Here is a 25,701-nt window from a genome sequence, read left to right on the forward strand (position 1 = left end):
AAACAGAACAGACAAAAGCATGTGTGCAGGCGCAGGTGACATGTCCCTTCCAGAAAGTTACACAATTAAGAAAATTTTAAGAAAGAAAAGCATTAACTGGAGAACGGTAGCTCAGATTGGTCATTGCCATTGAAGGCCATCTGGTGTAAATCCTTGTCTAAATCATGACTGTGTTAGCAACCTTAAAAATGGACAATCACAACCAATGAAATTCTGCTTGATGATATTCGCAGAGGACTCACAACAATCTCTGTCTAATCTCATCCAGAAAACCACATCCAGGGTTCAAATTGTGCACAGTATGTAGGATCTAGTCTGGTTGTACTCTAGTGACCATGCTCTTCTGATAGCGCTAATGTCTGTTTCTGTGTGTGTGTGTGTGTGTGTGCGTGCGTGTATGTGTGTGTGTGTGCGCGTGTGTGCGGGGTGATGGTAGTGGGCTGCCCTGAATGGCACCTGTCAGCCTCTTGATTAACGAGGCCCTCTGCCCTTCCACTCCCTCGCCTGTCACTCAGGGAGCTCCCATTAATCTTCATCAGGTCAGGGCCGCTCCCCGACACCCACCAGTGTGTCGTACGGCCATGTTTTTGTGTGCTCCAAAGTGTGTGTCTGCGCCTGTTTTTTATGTCCGTACGTGCGCGCTTGTGTCCTTGTCCTGGCACAATAAAAAACTCATGTGTGTTGTGAGTGGGTGTAAGAGGAGATTGCGGGATAGGGGAGGGGCGGGGGTGAGGTAGGTGTTTTGGTGTAATATATGGCTGGACAACAGTGCAACAGAGCAAGGACGTGACCCTGTGTGTGGATATGTAAGGGATGTGCGTGCAGTAAAAAGGAGATTGGTAAAGATGAATACACTGTAAAAAAAGTTCACTGGACTCAAATAAACATCAGACTCAGATTGGCTCTGAATTCATACTACAGGCATTGAAGAGATACAGTATATGCGAAATATACACAAAAGTAATATCAGAAAAAGTAACTGGACCTATTTGGGGATCTTCAGCTCATTTAATTAGTACAGTAGCTTATAGTAAATTCAAGAGCAGTAAGTAGAGAAAGACAAAAACAAATAAAACAATAAGGTTGTAAATATTTTCTTAGTTTTGGGTCAATTTACATTATTTTCCAGTTTCCTCATCACAAACATACCTGGAGTTGTGTTTTGTTTCATTCATTCCACTTTGTGATGTCATGCGGTGATACAGGAAGTGCTTCATTGTGTTTTTAAACCACATACACCTTTACTAGAATCATTTGGATGATTTCAGCCCTCGAATTGCAAATCTCTACTGAACTAACTGTAAAATGTAGTTGTTGAAAACTACTGCTTCATGACAAGGTGGAACAAAGCATTTTGATCTTTTAAGATGTATACAGACTAATAATAACTCAACTCAGATATGTGTGAAGGAAAAAAACACAACTCCGGGTCTGTTTTTGAGGAGGTAACAACATTTAAACATGGCTTAGAGCTTACAATAGTGAATTTTGCGTAATATAGGACCTTTAAGAAATGTGTATGCCCTCCATTCAGTGAGATGTCCTACTGGTTTTTACAGTGTACTGGAGTATATTTGCATAATTTATTAAGAGTCGGCATGATTCCCTTGAGTGAGAGGTGAGAAGAAAAGGCTGAGGTGATGGGCTCGGGGAGCAGGAGACAGATGGAGAGCATGGTGTCACTATCGCCAGCCGCCATTTGCCCACCCTCACCCCACCCTTGGACCTTTCGATGAGAGGGATCCCAACCAATCACGAAGCGGCTAATGTCCACGCGGCGTCCAATCAGATCACACGCAGATCAATTAGAACATAATAAAGGGACATTCATCATTCAATTAGGCATCTGTCACCGCCACTACAAAAACAAAAAAAGAGACAGAGAGAAAGCGATTGATAATAGTTCAGAGGAGAGAAGAATGTAAAACAATGGCACAAAGACAACACACGGGGGGCTAAATATTCATAATGTTAATTACAGTGCTATCACAGTGACATTGTTGTGACTAACCGCCGGATCTGCACAGCGCTAATGAGCAGCAGAGAAATAATCAGGACAGCAGAGACGTACCAGGGAGATTATTGTCTCTCAGTTACAACTTCAGGCAGATATACAAAAGTTATGTTTACAAGTCTTTGATGGAGATTTTTACTTAAAGCTTTTGTGTTATATGGAATTGGCTTGATTCAAGACTTTCTGTTAGGAACTAGGCGCTGTACCTTACTATATTACCTATTATATACCTGTTCTTTCAAAGGGTCTTTGAGTGTCCCAAAAGCGCAATATAAGTCTGATGTATTATTATTATATAACTACATAATGCACAATAACAAATAGCAGTTTTGTCAGGCCTTATCTCATTTAAGTATCATAGAACTATAGGATGCTGTGATCTCAACCAAAGCACAGCAATAACACAGTGATTAATTATGTTTAAGGGAACAAAACACATTGTCAATGGGCAAATTTATGATGATTTAGAAGTTCACCACATTTAAATTATGTTAAATGTTCTTAATAAAGGCCTTAGATTGATCCATTTAAAAAACGGTAAACTGTCCTATACTGTCCCCTGGTATGGATTAGTATTTTGTCCCTAACCCATTTGAATAATTCTAATAACATATATTTGATTTCATTACTTAGATCTTCAAGACTTCTGATCAGTTTCCTCACAGCCAGTTTTCTTCTTAACCAGCAACAATCAAAATAGGTGCCAGCAAAACCAACATTCTTGGCAGAGAAGTTCATTAGCCACGCACAACAAAGTGCCTACCCTTTCCCTTTAAAACGCATTTGTGAAGGCCCTATTGCCACTCCTATAACCTCTACAGTCATTTATCTCTGGCATATGGCAGTTTGGCTTTTGTGTTGGTACTGTATACTCCCCATATGTTTCATAGTATATACATTAGAAATCTCCATATGGTTACGCTATAGCTTGATCAAATAGTGGAGCCGGCCAACACATACAAAACCTCAATAGCATACCAAATCTTTAATAGCGTCCATTTAGCGTATACATCTATTCTGTATATTCTACATTTTATCACATTGCATTGTCTCTTGTGTCTTCAGTATCGTGCCAGCTGTCCCCAACTCCCTATAGTGCAAAGCAAAAAAGATCCTTGTAAATAATATATCAAGATAAATGATAATTGCTTCATTTTTGTGTATGTGTACTGTGCTTCCTAATGAGCGTCATAAATTAGCAATGGCTGCCGATGTTTGTCAGAACATATGTGCGGTAGGTTACACACAGTGCACATCACGTTTAGGATCTCCAAAGTCTGGCTATAATAATTGAATAGTTTGATTAGTTTAGAGTGTAAAAGCCCCGCACACATATACGCATGCCCTGTACAGTAATTGTGAAGTCCCTCAGTCCCTGTCATACATCAAAGCGCTGGCCGCACATCGCACATGTCGAGGTCCCAGGAGAGAGCCTGATTGAAACCTGGCAACACGGCCCAACAGCTGCTTCAAACAAAAGACATCTGCATATTTCAGATTTGTTTTTCATAAATTAACACCGCAACCTGCCAAAAATCAAAGCAAAGGGAGTACATTGACTTGTGTAATTAGATAAAGTTTACCAGCTTTGAAAGTTGGGGAAATTAGCATGACGTAAAGGTAGTGTCAGCGCGGGAATACATGGCATGTTTTGGATTTCATTTCTTTTTTGAGTGGAGATTAATAGGAATGGGAATTACAATAAATAAAATATCGTGAAATCGTATCGTACAATATCTGTCTCAAGCTCAGTTAATAATATGGTGGCACGGTGGCTGAGTGGCTAGCACTTATGCAAGCAAGAAGGTTCCGGGTTTGATCAGTGGGTTGCCTGGGCCTTTCTGTGTGAAGTTTGCATGTTCTCCCTGTGTCTGGGTGGGTTTCCTCAGGGCACTCAGGTTTCCCCCAGCAATCCAAAAAATCAAGTAACATAGGCCTCCAGAAAGAATGGAGGTCAATTAAATACATCAACATACATCAACATCACCAAAGTACAATTCTCTATTCATACTAAAGGTGCACTGTGAATGGGTAGTGAGTTGTCTAGATTACATATATTTAATATTGTGGGTCATCACAATATATCGAATCACAAGTCTAGTTGCTCAAATTCATTGTTATGGTGCAGCAATAGCTAAAAAATTGAGGAAACTAGGCAAATCATAATCCTTTGCTGATACAGTGACTACAGAAATAACTGTTATTAAGCACTTTTAATTCTTAATTACCTCCGCCAAGGAGGTTATGTTTTTGCCGGCGTTTGTTTGTTTGTTTGTTTGTTTTGTTTGTTTGTCTTTTAGCAACATAACTCAAAACGTTATGGACCGATTTTGATGAAATATTTCAGGATTTGTTGGAAATGTGAAAAGGAAGAACTGATTTCATTTTGAGGGTGATCCGGAAGAAATCCTGGATTCTGGATCACTTTGAAATTTTAGTTAACATTGTGGTAAATGGGGCCAAAAATTTTGTTTCTCAGTATCTCGGTTAATTATTGACCAAACCCCATGAAATTTGACTCAGGGATGGACAATGGGATCCTCTTTCATATTCCAAAGGCTGATCCGGATCTGATCCAGAAGACTGATTTTATCGCAATTTATATAAAAAATGGGGGTAGTCCTTGGCGGAGGTCTGCGCTCTCTGACTGCTTTTCTAGTTCTTTGTACTATACCAGAGCCAAAGCATGTCAAAGCATTTTAAAGGAAAAAGTAGCATATTCACAATTTTGTTAGCCTCTACTAAATATCACAATAAATATGGTAATGTGAGATGCATATCATGAAAATATCGTAACGAGATTTTTGGATATTGTCACATCCCTAGAAATTATGTAATTCTATTAAGAGTGAACAATCAATCATCATAAACAGGTACTTAAAAGACTGTGTATTACCAATATAAACTGAACAAACAAATTTTGAATAACTAAAACATTAAATCTAGTCATATTCTTTCCCATGTTATAATTTCTATAAATGACCAAGGTTGTACAGTGGTGCATACATGCACCATGCAAGTACATGTCTGTATGTGATAAGACCTCTTCTCGTCTCTTGTTGTACGGGTCAAACAGAGATTTGTTGCACTAGTAAAAACCTTTTCAATTATTCAGTGAAACCAAGTGTTCTCTTCATCTCGTGCTCGCCTCCTGGAGTGTTTAGGGACCTCCGAAGGCCGAGAGCTAAAAGGAGAGAATAGAGGGAGAGAAGGATGGATGGAGAGATGAATGGGTGTGGATGTCTTCTCCAAAGCATTGCTGCCTAATTACTGGCTCATCTCGATCACCCACTGCGGTTATAAATATCCCAACAGCTGGCACGTTTGAAAACAGACAACACCAAAGACGGAAATGTAGCACAATATCAGAGTCAGCTGAAACGAGTGCAGGAATGCTAATGTGTCACTATTGTCAGTTGTTTACAATTATTAAACTGAACTGAACTGGATTCAAAAGGCATAGGGAAGAGAGGTTAGAAAAAATATATAAGTGTCATAGGATTTATTGCACAAAACTGATATTTAGTATAAGTGAAAATGTCTGTTTGTTTTAGTCTTTGATCAGATTGCTATACCTTGTACATGCGGGAAACTGTGGTTATCTTATGAATCAGTATAATTCAAAGGCTCTTGATGTGATTGATCCACTAACAATGTGTTATATTGCACCGGACAGCCTGAAAGGAAGGACTGGAAACTATTTGGTTACCAAATTTTGAATATTTTCTAGATTATGCACTTTTATTATACATTATACATTACTAATTTCCAATTATTAGATTTCTTGAATGGGTGATTACAACTAATTTGAAATCACCCATTACAAAAAATATACAACTTGTGATTGCCATAAACATGGCTGCCCAGCAGAGTAGCTGCCAGACCTGATAATATGTATATTATAGGTTGTTAAGCTGTTCCAGGCCTGTGCGATCTGGAAGGAATGTATTGAAGATAAAAGCTCCAAAACAACCCCACCAGTATTTTTCCTCTTTACGTGTCGTCATGGTGTTTGCTCTGTAAAGACAAGACAGTGGCTGCCAGCGTTTAAAAGATGGTAATGAGATAATGCTGTATCCCTGGAGTACACATGTATTCAAACAGGCCTCAGAAGGAAAGATTTAAACCCAAATATTCAAATCTTCATCTGCACAATCTGAGGGAAAACCTCTATTTTTTTACTTCTTCATTTGAGAGTAATTAATTCCAGCATTAAAACAGTAAAAAACCCTGGCAAAATACATTTACTTTAGATCAATTTAAACAATTTCTGGTGGATTGTAAAACATTTTTAACCAAATATATTGGAGAAAACACTATTTTAGGATAAATCAGAATACCTAGTAAAAAACAGGTCTACAGGACTAAAACTAAACCAGGACTAAACCAGGATTGATAGGTAGACTATGAGAGCCCTGGTTTGGTCTTGTGTTTGAGTCCTGACGTAGATTTGGTTTGGTCCTGACTGGTTTAGTTTTGGTTTTGTAAGTTAGATTTGTTAACTGTGCAAATGTGCAGAAGAGCTAAACCTGCTCAAATTCATATTAAACTGGAATCAGCGCACAAATTGAAGTAGGACTCATTTGGGAGTAAATCTAAATTCAAAAGATCATTTTTCAAATAAGTCAGAGCCACTTGCCTGTGATGCTGTAGATCTGCTATAGTCATTGTGCAGCAGACATTCTGGCAGCAGATGACAGCTCGGCAAATAGAGACAACTGGACCAAAGACACTGTGGTTCTGTGTTTGCAAACAATGAGCAGGATTCTGTAGGAGCAAAGTAAAGAAACAGAAGGAGTAAGTGATTCCCCTGTTGCATGGACAAAGACATCAAAACATGACCCACAAAAATACATTTGTACTAAAATAGTTAGTCAATAACTTATTTCTGATATTATTCATACTAGGGAAGGACATGTTTGTTTGATGTTTGCATTTGGCTTAGACAAAAAATGGTGATGTCTTGTGAGTACATCTCTTACAATTCCAAAAAGCAGTGCTAGAATGACAACAAAAATATAAAATCAAATAACTCAAACACTGTGAGTCTTATATGAAATGAAATTGTGTCTTGTCCATAGTCTGTATAAAAAAAGTAGATTAAGCGAGTGTGACGTCACCCTAATATATTAGTATATATACTGCTACTAGTAGTACAAAAGTACTGCAAAACCAATTTTCCTGTCATCAAGTCCATATGTGACACAAACATTTAAAATATGCACAAACACATTATAACAATAGTTTAGATAGCATAAAAAAATCCCCATAATGTTGAAGTCATAGTAAGGCATTACAAACATACTCAAAACAGTGGTAGTTACAGTACATTATTGTAGTTGTGGGTGTCCCCCCTCCCTCCTCCTCCCTCCTCATAGGAAACTCCAGTGTGGGGTGTTCACCATATGCTCTGAGGGAACGGGCTGGCAGGATAAAAGTGAGTGCTGCAGCCCTCTCCATCAGTGTGTTCAAAGCTCCCATATGAAAATGACTTTGTACAAGACTTTGACGGAGGCCAAATTTAGATCAAAGCCAACCCCAGGCAGGATGGGGGTGAATGGGGTGAGCGGGGCGGTGGTAGGGGGTCTGCTCTGGGGCTTGTGTATGAAATGGAAGTTTGTGTAAAGTGATGAGCAAACTGTGTATTCATGCAAATGTTTATGATGATAATGAGAGGGGAATTTTGTCAATTTATTTTGGGGCTGTTACATTAAGGTCGTCAATAACTAAATGGGTGTGCCTGCCTGTGATGTGACCTCCAGCTGTGAGAGATGGGCCATTTTCAGGTCACAAACATATCAGATAATTTGAAGCAGGACACACACAGTCTCGAGGCTAACTGATTTTTAAATCTCTAGCGCTACTGTTAATTTACCGTAAAATCATTCATTTTTAACATGGGGCTTCAATCCTTTTGTATAACAGAGCAGAACTACTGGAAACAGCTGCTAAATTATAACTGTTGTATTGCTGTGAATGATTACATAACAATTTTGTCTACAGTACTCTCCCAGTTTATCAAGATTTGGGACTAGCAAAAAGATTAGACAGCTAAAATATCATATAGCCTGTGACTACATTTATCTTTGTGTGTGATGCCTTAAATAGCTGCATTTTGTTTTCATATCTTTGACTGCTCAGTTGAGTCCCATCCTCCTCCTCCTCCTCCTCCTCCTTGTGTGTGTGGACTCTCCAGAGAGGAGGTCACATGCTGCAGACCTGCTCAGTGCCATCTGGCTGACTTCCTGTCATCCTTACCCCAGGAGAGAGCCACTCTGCGGGCTATTGGACTGGAGAACCACCCTCCTCCAACTTCTCCACTCCTCTCTCTCTTTCTCGCTCTCTGCGCCTCCAGCACACCTGAGTAGAGAAAAACACACACACCATAAACACAATGGAGTCACAGACTACACAGATTGTGACTAGGGGAAAAATAATGTGAAAGTCCTGAACGCTGCCAATAATGAAAAAGGCCTGCCGTTCTGATGAAAAGTGATTAATCAAGCGCTGTTAGCATGTGGTTTGGGGGGAAATGCACTGGACAGATGCCAGCTCTTGATAATGACAAATCAGATTTGCTGCACAACCACATTGCTGAAGGGCACTTTTTGTGTTTTTTCATCTTTTAAAAACATGAGGAAACTTTCCTTTAATCAGATATTTGGTGGTTCAACATCAAATTCAAAAGATTATTCAAACAACTACATCATTATCTCCTCACCTTGGTCTGACACGTCTAACACAAGAACATTTGGACAGGTTTGAAGCAGCAGCAGATTCATCTTAATGTCACACCCGTGGTCTTGCATATTCATATAAATATAACATGACTCCCGCTCACGTCGAAATTTATTGGTTTTCCTCCACTGCAAATTAGGGGACTCCAATTGATGAATATTTTAGCACATGTGCACTCTGCGGGACATTTATCATCAGCTTTGCTATTATAAACAGAATAAATGAGCAGTCAAAGTAGGCTGCTGCCATAGCACGCTGCACTTTCTCCTATTGCTGCGGCAAAATGGCTTCTATTACATTTTTTTTTATGTTACATTCTTTACAGTGGTTTATGTAGCTATTAGTTTTACATAGATATCCTTCCTATATAGCTTTAGTAGTGACTTCCCCAAATCATGTGACATAAAATAGTGAAGATTTTTTAGTTTGTTTATGATCAAATTTTCCAATCTACTGGCAAAATCAAAATCAAAAATCATCAATTGCCTATAAAATATTTCAACACATTTTTTAAACCACATTATTACGTTCCTTTTGTTTTATCAGCTTTTATCAAAGCAAACTTTTCATCATCACTTGCACTTAACTTATATACCTAAAGTACATGTCGTTAAAGCAGCCTCTGAATCTATGTTAAATGAAGCCCTGAGGGGGTCGAGACAGAGGTTAATTGGATTGACTAAAATTATGTTATTTCATTACACATATTAAGTTTTGGAGGTTAGCCTAATAAAATAGATGAATTTTAAAATAATGCTGGTTGATATGAAAGTCTTCTTTTCACTCATTTGTCTTTGAGGGATTTAGTTTTTGCTTTGAGTATGTCTTTGTTATTGACCTATTATTGTGAAAACAAAATTGAATAAAAGAAGGTGAACATGTTTTTAATATTATATCTTTGTATAATTAGTTCTGCGGCACCTCTCTCCATTTCACTCTCTCCTGGGTATTTGGGTATCTCAGATAACATTGCCTCATTTGACCTACAGTGTAAGTGATTTTGTGATAGCATAATTTCCACAAAATTTTGTTTCATGGGTAAACTAAACACAATGTAATACAGCATTCAGTACAACATCTGCCTCTTAGAAAGCTCTGACATTTTGATGGTCTAAACTTATGATGAAAGAAAACCAACAGAAGTTTAGTAAGCACTTTAATCTCTTCTTCTTCCTCCTTGTCACCAGAGCCACCCACTGCGGGTTGGAAATGCAGGACCCCTCTTAGCATTTCCTCTCACCCACATGACCAAAGAAATCTGCTGGGACACAGTCTCCAGGAGGTTCCAAAGCACCTACGGCGTCATCTCACCATCTCTGAAGCCCACTGATCTGCCACTGTAGAGGCAGGCATTGTTTCAAATGCTTTCATTCACAGTTCCAGCCATTGGCAGTGCCTGTGAAATGGGTGAAATCCCAGTCTGGCAAAGTTGGCACATAGGCCTATAGCATCCTGGATCGCTTCCACTTCAGAGAGCCGTGCCACATGCTAACTGTCATTCGTGAGGCAGTGAGAGCCCAAAGGGGAGTCTGGCAGAGCGGGTGGGGGCAGGGGTGCAGCGGTGGTGGGATAGAGATCGCATAGAGCCCTCACACATATAAACATGGGACACAGTAAAGCACCAGGGGCATCAGAGGTGATTATTACTTATGCAGACACTGTTGTGAGTTAGTACTATTCTCCAGTGTCTCTCTGAGCTGGCGCCTGCCCAACATGAAGCTTCGCTCAGATCCGCCCGTACCACATAAGCACACACAAACAGCCATCCGCCTGTGCATCCCCTGGCATCACTTCTCCTCCTTCGTAAACACTAGCAGCTGCTTGGGCAATTAGCCATTAGCTCTTTACTTTTTACTATAATACCCAGTCCTTGAAAATCTCCACAATTAGCTCCTTAATTGCTTCTAAACAACCCAGGCGTAACCCATAAATAGAGGAAGGAGGGCTGTGGTTTGGTGCGGAGATAGGCTTCTGTTGGGACAGTCTTAGCAGCTTATAGGAGAATCGTGCACACTGCTCCAGCCCTCTCTCTCCTCCCATCGAAGCCAGTGGCATTTTTCTTCTTGGCACAGAAAAGCTCTCACAGAAAGAAAAACGGAGGAAAGGGTAAAACAGAAACTGATGCCTCATATTTAAACGTAAAGTGACACATCCATGCCCTTTATTCTGTGTCTAACTATCATTTCAGGGAAATGCTAACATTCAGTGTGACAGAGGGTGTTATGGTGACTTTTGAACGGGCACGAGACGGCGCCCTGCAGGCCTGGATTCGCGTGTGCAGCGTGATATGACACAGCTTGCTTGACAGAGCAATGGGAATATCCTTGAAATTAGCTGAATGTATTATAGCAAAGCATGAAACGTATCTAAGCGTTGATTAAATCACTCTCACATCCATTCTGGCGGTTCCAGTTAACCTTCTAACAATGAAAACAGCTACACGCTGCTAACATGACAGTGGCCTGTGGGCCTGAGTGCAGCTCTGCTGTAAATGTACATTAACCATGCATCAAGAGAATGCTACATTAGAACAGTACTGCACAACATTTTAAGACAAAAGGACTATATGTGTATATATATATATATATATATATATATATATATATATATATATATTTATATATATGTGTGTATATATATATATATATATATATATATATATATGTGTGTGTGTGTGTGTATATATATATATATATATACATACATATACACACACAGACACACACATATATATACATATATACATTTATTATATATAGTCCTTTTGCATGTGTGTATATATATATATATATATATATATATATATATATATATATATATATATATATACTATACTATTACAATAAAAAATAAAAAATTCTTCAGAACTAACTAATAAGATCTATTGCATCTTATTCTGTCTTATTTATACAATATTTTGATGGTAGAATAATTGTATAAAATGTTCCACAGTGAGGTTGACAACAGGGGCAAAGTGTGTGCTGATGTTGTAATGAAACAAAATTCTAAAGGGGGTGAGGTTTGGACTGCAGGTTCTGTTCATAACGGCTTGGCTCTCACTCAAAGAAACACAGTTGATTGGTCTCCCCAATGCACATTATTGATAAACTGTTTCCAAATGAAAACAATCATAGCAGAATCAAGTGTAATCAAGTAATTCACTGCAGCCTGTATGTAGCCTACTATACTGTACTGTGTGTGTCTTTGCTCCACATCGGCACAAGACCCTTTTCACAGCTCTGCCTGCTTTCACTCACATAAGCTACATCCACAAGGAGTACAAGCACCATCTAGTGCCTCAGATTGGAAATGTTTCTGTAGGCTACTGTAAGAGATGTGCCTTTTCTAAATATTACACTTCTCCACTATTTATTGCATGAATTAAGTCAATTCAGATTTTACACCATAGGCAGATTTAGTGATAAATTAGGGCAGTATTGTCCACTTTTCTGTTACTTCCTCTGTAGTAACAAATATAGTTTGTTAAAAATGCACTTAAAGATACTGTTTTTCACAATTGGTTGCTGTATAGAAATGGGGCCACTGCTCCCAGCAATTTAGTAAATTCTTTAATGTAATTCAGGCATAGAATAGTGATAGCCTGATATTGCCTAAACATTGGTTATTTTTAAATGACAAATTATTATTAAAAAAATTTAATAAAAATTATGCTAGGCTATTATTCTGTTTCTGTATATGTTTTATGCAGGCCTAGACAATGGTTTATGATTTCCTAACAGAATAAGACATGTGTCAAATGTTTGGCATACTGTGAGTGTGCTGATAACAGTATATTATTGGTCACTGACATATCTATGTCAAATCTAATTCATTTTTCTAAAGTTACGAAAACACAGTAACTACCATATAAGCTACTCACTGTATAAGCGCACGATGGAAAAAGAACTACGCGGCTACCGTAGACTAATGACGTCACACAACAAACATGGCGGATAGTTCGAATGAATGCATAAAAATCAAAAACAAATCATAGAGTTTGTAAGAAAGCCTACATCAAGTACAAAACCATCTAAATACAACAGACGGGCGAAGGGTACCAAGGATGTCGTTAGCAGGGTAACTCATTGAGCATTGAACAATGTCGGAGGCAAAACCCCGTGCTGCTACAAGTCAGGCGCACCTCTGTGCCTCCGCTGCTGCTCCTCCGGACTTCTCTGAACTGTGGAAAAATGTCTCCAGGCTCACCCGCGGAAAAACGCCAGAGAACAGAAAGGCTCATACACCGACCGCAAATGCATCTCCGCGATTCACGGGTGAGTTTTAAAGACGTTCACCTGAATGAACTGATTTACTGCTGTGTTGTCAGACCTACTCCTGGTGACTTTACACTAACAAACGGTACGGTTCAGATTTGCAGAGCCCCACACGAAGAGGCAGGTTTCCTGGTGTGAGTAACGCGGATTCTCCTGGAGATGTAGAGCCCTCACAGGATATCTTCTGGGATTCAACTTCACCAAATCAAACTGAAGCAGGTAAACAGCGAGGCCACTGTCACAATGCATGCTTAACCTGCCACATACATATATATATTTACGTGCATTTTTTGCAGGCTTCCAGTGCACTAAAGTAGAAATTTCTGACCTCGTCAACCGCATTGCTCCAAAGGTTTGTTATGATGATGTCTGTTTGATTGTTGATGATCTTTGTTGGTTTTATTTAACATATTTGTGGTAAAATAATTTTTTGAAGGATGTGAAGCCACAAAAGTCACCTCTGCTTCAGTGGATTGGAGACAGTGCTGTGCCATGTACACCAGATATTCCAAAGCAAAAGAACAAGAAGAGATCGTCTAGGTATGAAGTTAAACCATCTGTTTAAATATAAATTATTATTTGCTTTTAAACATTTCTGTATGTTTTTCCTCTTGTATAGACGAAGCAGTGTGGAAGATCTAATGAAACTGGCCAGGCAGTTTGATGAAAACATGCAGCAGGACAAAGAGACAAATGAAAAAATGAACATAATCAACAATAATATCAACAAACATGCAAACTTTGCTCATTATAAAGAAAAGGTGCAACTGGCCTTGTCATGTGACTCAGGGGAGGCAGAGCTGCATGCCCTGTTTGACAGCTCCACTCAGAAAGTCAGCGGTGCACTCAGCCAGGCCTCCACATCCTCAGCAGGTTCACAGGAAGTGAGACCACCCCCTGTGATGTCATCATCCCAAAAAGCCCAAAACACATGTGATGACTTTGATGATGACTGGGAGAATGAACTACTCAATGACTCTTTGTTGATGGCATTAACTCAGAATCCTGAGCAGCGTATTGCCACAACTCAAACTAACATGCAGTCTAACACTAAATGCATTTCTGAGGGGATATCCTCTGCCAATGCAAACCATGTGCCTAAAGTTTCAAAAGTGCACACTAAGCCAAGATATAGTGCACTGCAAGCCTTGTGCCCCAAACCAAAGACGACAAACAGAAGCACTTTTAAATTAGGACCAGACCCACTTGTTCACCCCCCAATAGAACCTCCTGAATCCAGATTCACTGCTCTAAAGTCCTCACATCACAGAGAACCAAAGTCCACCACATCAGCTGATGATTTTTCAGACAGTCTGTGGGATGATGGCGATGATGCTCTGTTGTATGAAGTGTGTGATTCTGTGGAGAGAATCTCAAACAGCCAGACTTATACAGCGAACCAGTCAGAACAATGTGGACAGGACAATGGTGATATGTTCAAAAACAGACTGCACAAACCCACAGATCCACTGCCAATCAAAGCCACAAACATAAGTGCCAACAAACAGTCAGGTGCCTTTGTCCGCTGCAACTCTCTACCTGCAACAAGTAGCACTGCTCTGAACTACCAGGGGTGGAACAATCCCATGCAGAGTTCTAGTAACACACCACAGATTTCACAGAGTCTTCCTGGAGACCACAGGTCTGTGGGCTCATCCAACCAAGTGAATCATAATGTTAGTAGTAGCAAACCACTCCTGAGGTCAAGTCACACTGCCTTCAAGAGAAATGTGTCAGACTCTGCTGTGGTATGTAAAAGAGGTAAGTGTCACGAAGTCTTCACCAAATCATTTCAATTACGTTACCTCAGATTAATGTTTTTCTTCTTTGTAGTATGTGTTACCAGTGAGATGAGAGGGAAGTGTTCTGCAGCTGAAATTGAGAAGAAAAAACAAGAGGCCTTAGCACGGAGACGTCAGCGGATGCAGAACTCTCAACAAACTTGAAGGACAGATATTATAGTATTCATAATGCTGTATATGGAAGATGCATCATCACAAAGTTTATTGTAAGATCAATCAGGAAGCAACTGTTAAATCTAAATAGTTCCATGCTGTGCTGCTAATATAGAAGCATAAGTGATCAATCATAATATATTGAAAATATATTGAGTTTGTCTCAGAACACTCTTAAGACATCTTAGATTTTTTTTTACAATAGTTGAAATCAATCAATGATACCGCTTTGTTTACATTTACATTTTATAACTTTGAAGAACAGTGAATAGCAAAACTTTAATGAACCACTATTGAGCCAGAACAAAGTATTGTGTTTACCTACAGTTGTGTACTGAATGTAAGAAGCCTTTGTAAACAAAAAGACTGTCAGACTGCTTAATCTAAAACATTGTCTAAAACATGAGACCAAATTTTTGTTTTCAGTTTTTGGTTGATTTTTGTATTCTATGTCAGATCCTTTGTTTACACATTGTTCATTTATTTTTGTTTGTTCACATCTTGCACAGGTCTCATTATATAGACATGTTTTAAGGGCATTCAAGTGTTATGAGTGTCATCTTTTTTTTAGCTTTAGTGATCATTAACAATGATTATAAACTGAATGTAATCAAGCTATTGTGGTTAAAAAGTAGTTTATGGTACCTTCCATTCATCTTTTGCTATTTTTGGGCCATTCTGTATTCTGTTCTGTATTAAAAATGTCAATAACACTGTTGTACTTGAAATAACAAATACTTGAGAATTTTCAACAAACATCAGACTTATTGAAACATTAAAACTCAGTGAGGCTGTTGACAAGATTAGCTCATAACACCCCCACATACAGAAACATAAAAATCAGTTTTCAACAAGTTGTATTCACATAAGAAAGACCATTCTAACTGGCCTGAGAGCGTATGCAGAATCATTACTAGTTATTAGAGAGAGGGATTATTTTAATATGCCTGTAATTTGTGTCCTTTGGCCCCTTATCATTCCCATCACCTGTGTGTGTGAAGTTGGTACAATGTTTCCTTTGTAACTTCAGCATGTCTTCCTCTCAGTACAAGTCTGTGAGAGTGTCCAGGTGTGTAACCGAGGTCCGCAGGTGTCTGAATATTTATGCCATCCCTGTCCTGCTATGCCCTATAAGCTCTCACCCCTCCCCGCCTATCTCTGCCTGTAAATCAGATCGCAGAGCAATTTGGCAACAGCATAAAGGCCCCTCTGGTTTTATGACTATGATTATGGTTATGATGATGACTATAGTATTTATTTCAACTATCTGATGAAATACCAGGCTAAAGCTAACAGGTGTCGAGGCAGGTACAATATCGTGCGCGCTGAAGGATCCCCTGTAATGTCGGCCATAGAAGGCTTAATATCTCCACGCTAAACAAGAATGGGGCTATTTCAGCAGGGCAATTTCTGATTATTGGATGGGAGTGGAGCGCCCACAACGTCCTCTTTGTGGAAAAGGGAGTTGATTTATGGACGTTAGTCAGGCATAAGGCAGTAATTGCTTGGATGACGATTATGTTACCATGGCACCTGTTTAAACTGTCTATTCTTATGTGAATGTTTTCGTTTTCGGCCCTGCTGAGGAGAATTTGTGCAGACGTTAATTGAAGTTTGGAGGAAAGTGTCTGGGAAATTGTGTGGTAACAATTAAGTTGAAAGGAGAGGACATGATGGACAGAGCGGTGTTGTGCAATCTGACAGATGGCAAGAAAGTTTGTGAGAAGCAAAACAAACACAAAGTAGTTTTCTTAGTAAATACACAAAAGTTGAGTTTGCAAAGCAGGGAAATTTGACCATGCGTAAACATACAGTCAGCAAGCAATGGATCCTATTCCAATTCAACTGTATAGGCTCGGGAAATACACATGAAAAAAAAGACTTAGGACTTGTGAACTTTGGCCTCAGCAAAGACAGTAGAATCTAAATAAAAGTGCAGTTTTACAGTATTGCCTCCACTTTTACATTGACATTTGGAATTTTTGTAACAGAATATTACTTCTAACTCAGATCTTCAAACCAATTTCTCGATCCAGACAGGGCCTTGGCAATTGGAAATGTATATGGGCCCGTGTTCCTAGATTACCTTCAGTATCTTCTTTTGGCTTTTTCATAAAGCAAACACTGATTTACAGTTTACCAGGAACTCTCTCTGATGAAAGCCTCTTTATTTATCTGGCCTAGGATAGTGAGAGTGAAGTCAGCTTACTGATTTATTATAGTCTATAGGGCAGATGCCCTTCTTATTTTTTTTCTTTTTTGACACTGACAATACAATACAGAGAATAGTGGCTCAATTGTTCCGCCACATTGATAAAAAGTCAAGAAAATAGTTATAAATTCAGCGTTTCAGCTCAAACTGCTTGGGGGCATTGATCATTCCAGGCGAGACATGTGCAAACAGCTGCAAGTTTTTTTTTTCAGTGCAAATCTAGAACATATTAAATCATGTAAAGTTGTCAATTTTGTGATTAAATTTACAGTGATGCTAGTTCGGACTGTATTTCACCTCTGTCTCTTTCCTACTTACGCGGTATGGGGCTGCAGTAGCGGAAGTGAGTAATGGGGCCTTAGTGGAAAGCCTATGTGTGGTGGATTATCAAGGGATATGCAGTAGATTAAAATGAGCTCAGGTTTTTCCATGGGCATCCACTGTTCAGCTAAACAGAGTAGACAAACAGCCACCATAAATTAAGTGTCTTTAGAAATATGACCTGAGGTAGCTTTTAGCCCCTTCAGATAGCATCTCTAATGGCTTTCCCATGCTGTGAAGCCAAACAGTCAGAAACCAAGGACTGTTTTCATAGCTCAGAGTACCTCCACATGTATGACTATTGGACTGTGCACAAGTCATAGACAGTTTTTTAATGGGCAAAAATAAAAATAATAGAGAGCAAGAGAGAGTAAGGGAAATGTGCATGTGTCAACAGTCTCCTAAAATTAATATGTCAAAAATTCAGATGAAATCAAGAGCTACTGAAGTAAGAATAATTGTATGAGTAACAGACTGGACCTAACTCAACATCTGATTTATAATTTGACGTTATGTAATTGGAAGGATAAAACAGTAAATAATGCACCAAATCTTTTCAAAAGCTGGACTGCAAAAATGAGAAAAACATAACAAAAATGTTGCTTTGTCATTTTTACTTTTAAGTAAGAGTACTGTTACCCACCAGAGCTGCAACTAATGATTATTTAAAGGTGCACTATAGGTTTTCTGATGGAGGGACTCCCATCTGCTTGTTTTCACCAAGATGTTCCACAGTATAGCATTAAACTGCATCTCCATAAAGACAAATATGTCAGACCAAGTTACAGGTCAGATTTGTGGAGGAGAGCCCACTTACAGTACAGATGCATGCTTTTCAAAGCATAAACACTAACCAAATCAATGCAATAGATGGATGACTTTAATGTCATTAGTGGAACATTATGGGCAAAGCTATAACTTTTTCATGAGAAAAATAAGTGGCAGATCCTCTACCAGAAAAGTTGCACATTGCACCTTTAAGTAGTCCATTATTTTGCAATTATTTTTTCCATTAGTCAACTAGTCAAATGATTATTTTTATTGTACTTTGAGAATGTTTTAATTAAAGCAAGATCTAAACAAAATATGAACCAAAAGTGTAAAAGACGGATAAGATGTAAACCATTATCTGGATGCAATTCAAAATAAGCATGGCTATTTTACTATTATTTCTCTTTTGCATTTAGCCGAACTAAGCAAAACAAAACAAATGCATTCTTTTAACAGTATTTACCACTCCTGTGTGATCCCTTATCTCTCTGTCCGAGGCTTGAGTAGGTGTGTGTGTGTTTCTATGGCAGGCACTTGTCAGCAGTGCAAATGACCCACGGAGAGTTTCACAGTGCGTGTCATTGGGCGGTTTTAGATTTGTTTCAACAGCGCTTTACCTGAGGGCTCCTTTCACGGGCCCCCAGGTATGACCGGCCTCTCCTTTCTCTGGGGAGGAGGGGCCAGAGAGTGCAAGAATGACTCCTCCACTGCAGATATTTAGGGCTAAACATGAAAGAACAGTGCTATTTTTGGACTAGATTAACACCATTCTGTATTATCCAATCTACTTGAATTATATAGCACATTTCATAAACAAAACCAAATCACATTAAACAAATTTCCATGGAGACAAAGCAAATGATGCTCCCAGGCCAAGTTACAGGTCAGATCTGAGGAGAGGCGACCTTGGCCACAGTAAGAATCTGCATGTTTACTTTTTTTTTGCAGTAATATAAACATTTGTAATTAATAAATGCAAGATAAATTAGTTTAATACCATACTGCGGAACATACTATTACTAAGAACATGGTGAACCAGAAAACATGGAGGTTACACAATGCACGTTTAATTTAGAGAAAAAAGTATAGCATCAGTCATAGTAGCATGGAGCTAGTGTTTAATAATAGCGCTTTCTTTATATTTTACGGCTTTTTAAAACTTTTACCCATAAAAAGTTTTAGTCTTGTTTTTCCTCTGTTTTAAAAATGGAATTGGAATTCTTGTACAAACAATAAACAAAAGTATTCTCGGCAATTCTTCCATCTGTGAGAAACTGCTTTCAATTTAGATGTCTTGATATATGCATGCTTTTTCTCTATCCATTTAAAATCATACTATTAGGCCTAATGGTTGCCTACCCGAGCAGGCTATGCGTTATTGTAAACAAGACAAAATACATCTCGGAAAGGCTTTCAGTGTTTACCTCATTGTGTTCTGTCTAGATTCTCCTGTCAAATATAAAACATATGGCAAGACTTAAAGCAACACATCACAAGCTCTGCTAATTCACAAGCATTTCACACAATCTCAACATTAAACGTATACTTTTCTGGTGCTTGTCTCCATGGAGATGTTATTGCTTTGCTGGAATGTTCCATGGTATGCCATTAAACACATCTATCTGGCATTTATTCATTACATTCTATTGCTCAAAAAAGCTCTCTGTGAATAGGGTTTCCACTCCATAGATTTGGCCTGTAATCTAGACTATAGTTGTCTCCCTTGAGATACTGTAGATAGGTTTAATCTCTACCGTGAAACATTCTAGACAAAGCAGAAACATCTCCATGAAGACAAGCAGGTGAAGGACCCTCCAACAGAAAAGTTACGCAACGCACCTTTAATACTGATATGAATCCAGTATGTGTGAAAGACAACATCTATAACCAGTCCTTGTTATTTCAAAATAAATCACGACATGGACTGAAACGCAACAAGGAACAAAAACACTACATGAAGGATTTATTTCCCCATTCAACGCTTTACAAACAACTCACCTCTCCAAAAGCCATACACACTCTTCTCTGCATTATCACATATGTTTTTAGAAGTGTTCTCAATCCATACTGATCTCATATTGATATCTTGGCATCATCACGCTTTATAGAGCATGGTGATAAGGGCCTGTGTATTTGGAGAGGCCGAAATAGTGCAAAGAGCCAACACAGTGACCCCCCTCGCCACATTCCTCGGGCCCCTGTCTGCCAACACCTTTGCGCTACAATGGCCATGCTTTTTTGTGCCGCTGTGTAATAGTCGGCGTGGGATGTAATGGTGTGTTGACAGGTTTAGGCTGAGGTAATTTTGTTGCAGGGCAGTATACAGTGAGGTGCCAAATCTTCCCCTGAGGAAAAAAAAAAAGAATGGGATATTTAGCATTCTGTGATGTATTTAGTAACCAGGCATTGTTTTTAGTCTCAATGCATTTTTTTAATATACATGATGTTTTCATGAAAGTATGTGTAGGCTCAAAACTATAGCCAATAATAAATAGCTAGATTACGAAAAATATAAAATAATAACACAACATAAACAAGCTGACATAAATGTGTATAAAGTCTGCTATACATTTTTAGTAGATGTAAAAACACCTAAAACTTTTTTTTTTTTTTAAAGATATATATAAAGTCTGGTATAAAGAAGTTTTAGGTGTTGTTTCCATCCTGACTGGGTCTATAAATTGATAAACTGTAATAAAACTATTAGAGTATTTGCTGGCCACAATTGCCCAATAATGTGTCATTTGGATCAGTTTTGCCATATGTGTTTAATGTTTAAGGAAAATAATACTATTTATTTTAAATGTGATACTATGAAACTTTTTGGTTGGGGGTCCATCACTTGCTTGTTTCTATGGATATGTCAATGCTCTGCTTGGAATGTTACACAGTATGATATTAAACAACTCTACCTTACACTTATTAAATTACATGTGGTTGTATATCTCAAAAATACCTAGAAAAATATTCTGATTGTGAGTGGGTTTGCCTCTCCACAGATCTAACCTGTAACTTGGTCTGGTTCAGTCTCCATGAAGATAGAAATGTTTAATACCATACTGTGTGGAGAAAAGCATTTGACGGACCCTCCACCAGAAAAGTTACACAATGCAACTTTAAAGTATGTACCACGTGTGCAACTTGCATAAAAAGCAGATGCATCTTTCCCATGTTTCTCCTTGTGTTACAACTTATTAACAATACCAAACAGCTCATTATGTAGCACAAGTACATTATAATTGATCTGAACTGCAGCTGTCGGACATCACAGGACCACTTATAGCCACAGATGACCCCAGCACCTGCCTGATGACCATCTCCTCTGAGGCCATTAATGTACTCGCCACCCACGAGCACGGCCTCCACTGCAGCCTTCTGTGAGCGTGACCTTTCAGGGCTCACACAGGGACTACCACTGCCAGAACGCTGATGGAGAGGCATATTATGGGATGCCAAAATATTTTATACAATGCTGTTATACATACACTGAAACATGGAGGCAGAGGAATTTGTCATTCTGTAGTTATTGGACACATTTTAGTGTGTCTGAGCTCTCATTTTGAAATACATGTCATTCAATCTATATGTTTCAGAATGAAGAATAAGTTTGACTCTTACCATAGCAATTAACAACTTAAAGGGTCAATATTATGCTATTTTCTGATCCATGTTATCATCATCAAAATAATACTTGGAGTTGTGTTATGTTTCATTAACACGTTTTATACACACAAACCCTACTATTATTATAATATATTTACCACGAGTATTTCTCTCAAACAGAAAACACTCTGTGATATCCTGTGGTACAGGAATTGCTCCACTTTCTTTTTGAACTTCACACAGCTTTACTAGAATCATTTGGGTGTTTTCAGTCCTAGAATTGCCCATCTCTGCTGAACAAAAGGTAAAAGGTAGCTGTTAACTTTTGAGTTTTAGAGATGTCAACAGACTAATAATAAAGGATTACTCAATGTGAATGAAACAAAACACAACTCCAGGTATGTTTTCAATGAGGAGTTATAACATGACTTAAAACTCACAAGAGTCAATTTTGCGTAATACAGAACCTTTAAAATAAAGTCCCCCAAATTTCACATGTAACAGGAAGGAGTAGTAGCTACAAAATTATACAAGTGGTTTTAGTATAATTTTGCAATAGTTAGTTGATTATATAATCAAATGAATGCATGAATGAATTAAATAATATAACTGAAGTAAGAAATTGAATTTTGATTCAATTTTGAGATAAAATAATATACATGAACTTTTTTTTCAGCCATATCACAGAAATTGGGTCACAGAGCTCATAAAAAGGTTTGATATCTACGTACAAGTTTGTCCCTTTCTTGTGGCACAACAAGAATGCCAAGGAGGAAGCAAAACAAGGCCTGCCAACAAAAGCAATGGCAACACTTTCTACACAGCCTTCTCCTCACAGGCAAATTGGGAGTCCCTAGTCAAATTACACAAGCTGTTTCCAAATGCAAATATGTGTTATCAAATCAACAAGGCAACTAAAGATGCAAATGTAGAGATCCGTGCTGCTCGTTTAGCATCTGCTGGGAGGTGAGCAGAAAATTAAACATTTCCATCAAGACTTAGCCCTGTGTTTTCTGCGCTGAGAGCGAGATCCAGGCGTGTATATTTCTGTTTGAACAATCACTGTTGATACTCCGCACAAACAATGGGGGCACTGCTGGCATCGCGGAGTTGGACTGGGCCCATTTGGAAGCTCTGTTGTGGAGGTTGAGATGAGCCAAAGCTGCCGTTGGAGGGAGTGAAGATCGGTGTCTGATATCTTGGAAGAAACACATGAAGTTCACCCCTCCAGGTAAACGGAATTTGCCCCTAAATGGATTTTTCTGCCATCATAAGTCTGGAATGCTTCAGACGTTTGTGGGTTATTAAACTATTTATTACTCACTTGAAATGTATGTGTGTAATGTTGTGTTTTTACTGTGATTGACAGTTCAAACTTGTCTGAAGGAAAACCTCAGAACAAATATGGTAAAATGTGAGTTTATTGCAGTATGTCTTCATGCTTTATGAAGTATGTCTTCTGTGTTATGAGATTATGTTAAATTTGAGACATTTTCAATCAGTTCAAATTCCTTACTTGGTTAATTCCTTACTTGCCATCTCAAAATTATCTCAGTGGTTAACTAACTGTAGTACTGCATGGAACTTCTCTGGTGGGGGGCCGATCACCTGCCTCTCTACTTGGTTATTTCTTTGCATGGAACAGTATTGCAATTATTGGTCCTATTATTGCTTAAAAATTCCTAAAAAAATATGCATTAAGAGCAGGCTCACTCTTCACAAATGTGACCTGTAACTTAGCCTAGTGATGTCTCCTGCCAACTTCTATTTGTACATAACAGGCAAAGCAATAACATATCCAAAGAGACAAACAGTGACTCTCCATAAAATTTACATGCAGTCCTATGTTTAGACTAAATAAGTTAATAACTATGGATGAAAATGATTTAGAGCAAAGTTTTCAGCATAGGAGGAGAAACAATACGTGCTTTGACAAAAGTGAAGCACATTCCATCCGCTGTGGATTAGTCTCCTCATATTTGGATCAAAAAGTTGCTTTATTGCCATCTAAACAAAGTCCATAAGAGCAAGTCCAAAGACAGACTCTTTCAAGTGTTTAACTCGAAAACAATGCCACATCAAAAATATGTGAGGGCAGATCAAACACCAAATAAACAACGAGATGAAGGTCCAAGGTGTTAACTGACGTAAACTGTGCTGTATTATAAAGATAATTACATAGAGGCAATATGTGGTCCCTGTAACCTCTCTTGTTTTCCAATATGACCAGCGTCCTTCATGCAGTATGGTACATGTCTATCCTGCTCCCAGGTCACTCATAACACCATGACTTACACAGCCTGTTTACACGCTGATAACCACCACCACATCCACAAAACACCCACGCACTGCAGCCCGCCATAAAGGTTACCATGTCAGGATTTTAATCTACATGTGAAATGTGCACTCCAGCGCTCGCCTTTTCCGTCAACTCAGCAATCCTGGCTATACTGAGGGACCCTCTTATATTGATCGCATGGGTTTTAGTCAAGAATACACACAAAACATCCATTTACCAGGCACACACACACACACACACGAGTTGGGGAGGGACGGGTGTCTGGCATGTAGCGTGATGGGCGAACATCAATCATGGCCTGTCAGACTCAGACCCCCTCCAGACCCCTCCCCCCTCTCACTTCTCTTCTTGTGCCTGGCTGGATGGGCTTTGTTTTTGAATGGCGTTGTGTTGAGAATGAAGCCAGGCCACAGGCAGGCTGCAGATAGGGGCTCCTCACAGGTGTTAGCGTTCTCAGCTGTCTATTAACTTCGCCCGCTGTCTGTGTTCAGGTCAGGAGCAAACACATTGCATTTTAATGTGGCTGTACATGTGAGAGGTATTAGGAGGTTTTACAGGCAGGTGTTGTGTTTTGTATATGCGTCGGCAGTAAATGAAAAGAGATCAAAAAGTGTAATGCATTAGGTGAACAGTGGATATATGCTGTATTTTTTGGTGAACCAATTTATAGCCATAGATACATGAAAAATACATTAAAATGGGTGTCAAAACATATAATCCTTGTCTTAGTTCTGTAATTCAAGGGTAAATGCTGTCAATAAGATTTATAGATACTAGATCAGATATTAAATTAACCCTGGAAGAAATGTTGGTAAAAAATACACGCGAACAGGGGTCAGAATATATATTCCAAATCATAGTACTGCAGTCACAAATCTCGCAATGGTAAATAATTCTTTATATGAAAATCTGATGTTAAAGTAGCCCAGCTGGTAATGTTGGTCAAACAGTTCTCCCTTTCTATAATCAAACCTAAAAGAATAAAAAAAAAAAAGAAAAAAAATCTGACGTAAGAAAATGTATCTTAAACCCAAGGTAGGTAACATACATTGGTAACTATATTTTACTTAGCCTAAGGGATTAGTTAATAAAACTATCTTTGCCCTATCAGGAAAAAATGACACAACCATTGCTAAAGTAATAGTCAGTTATACTTTTGTGGTGGGACAATTTGTATTTATTTTTTATTCATGTAATTTGCCATTTGCTGACCTAATGTCAATACGACTTCGTGTCCCCAAAATTCAAGGAAATTTGAGGAGGATAAGAAGACATCCGGAACTAATAGCCTTTCCAAAGACTTGAGCTCGAAATATGACGATTTATGAATAAGCCTGGGACCAGTGCTACGTCTGTTTGTCGGGAGAGCATATATTTCTCCATTTGCTCTTTTTGGAAAAATGGATTTGGCGCTCTCCCAGTTGTTGGAAATGAATTTGCTTCATGTTGTGCCAAAAAGTACAGCACGCTTCTCCTTTTCTGTTGTCGGCCCTGAATATTTGTTGTCATGCTTT

General features: G+C 38.7%; 1 protein-coding gene and 1 long non-coding RNA gene across 3 annotated transcripts in view; one reads left to right on the top strand and one right to left on the bottom strand.

The window, feature by feature from the left end:
* Positions 1–6,652: 6,652 nt before the first annotated feature.
* The window catches only part of LOC129411577 (uncharacterized), a 63,329-nt gene continuing 44,280 nt past the window's right edge, over positions 6,653–25,701 (bottom strand). For both annotated transcript variants that reach the window (XR_008633373.1, XR_008633372.1), the window contains exons 4-5: positions 8,273–8,374; positions 6,653–6,781 (exon numbers count right to left, since the gene is read on the bottom strand). This is a non-coding gene — a long non-coding RNA (uncharacterized LOC129411577). The remainder of the gene's footprint in view (positions 6,782–8,272; positions 8,375–25,701) is intronic.
* Positions 12,690–15,694, top strand: LOC110156910 (ETAA1 activator of ATR kinase). Its single transcript, XM_020921140.2, has 6 exons — positions 12,690–13,026; positions 13,123–13,245; positions 13,323–13,378; positions 13,463–13,566; positions 13,646–14,787; positions 14,860–15,694. The coding sequence occupies exons 1-6, from the start codon at positions 12,852–12,854 to the stop codon at positions 14,970–14,972; spliced, it is 1,713 nt and encodes a 570-aa protein (XP_020776799.2). The 5' UTR covers positions 12,690–12,851; the 3' UTR covers positions 14,973–15,694.

This window comes from Boleophthalmus pectinirostris, unplaced genomic scaffold (genome assembly GCF_026225935.1).
Source record: "Boleophthalmus pectinirostris isolate CB_2022bp ecotype Guang Dong unplaced genomic scaffold, ASM2622593v1 HiC_scaffold_5, whole genome shotgun sequence".
NCBI classification, from domain to species: Eukaryota; Metazoa; Chordata; class Actinopteri; order Gobiiformes; family Gobiidae; genus Boleophthalmus; species Boleophthalmus pectinirostris.

Coding starts and splice junctions, on each gene's coding strand:
- LOC110156910 (XM_020921140.2), top strand. CDS start 12,852: ATGTCGGAGGCAAAACCCCGTGCTGCTACAAGTCAGGCGCACCTCTGT. Junction 13,246..13,322: donor ACCAAATCAAACTGAAGCAG/GTAAACAGCGAG, acceptor CATTTTTTGCAG/GCTTCCAGTGCACTAAAGTA. Junction 14,788..14,859: donor TGCTGTGGTATGTAAAAGAG/GTAAGTGTCACG, acceptor TCTTCTTTGTAG/TATGTGTTACCAGTGAGATG.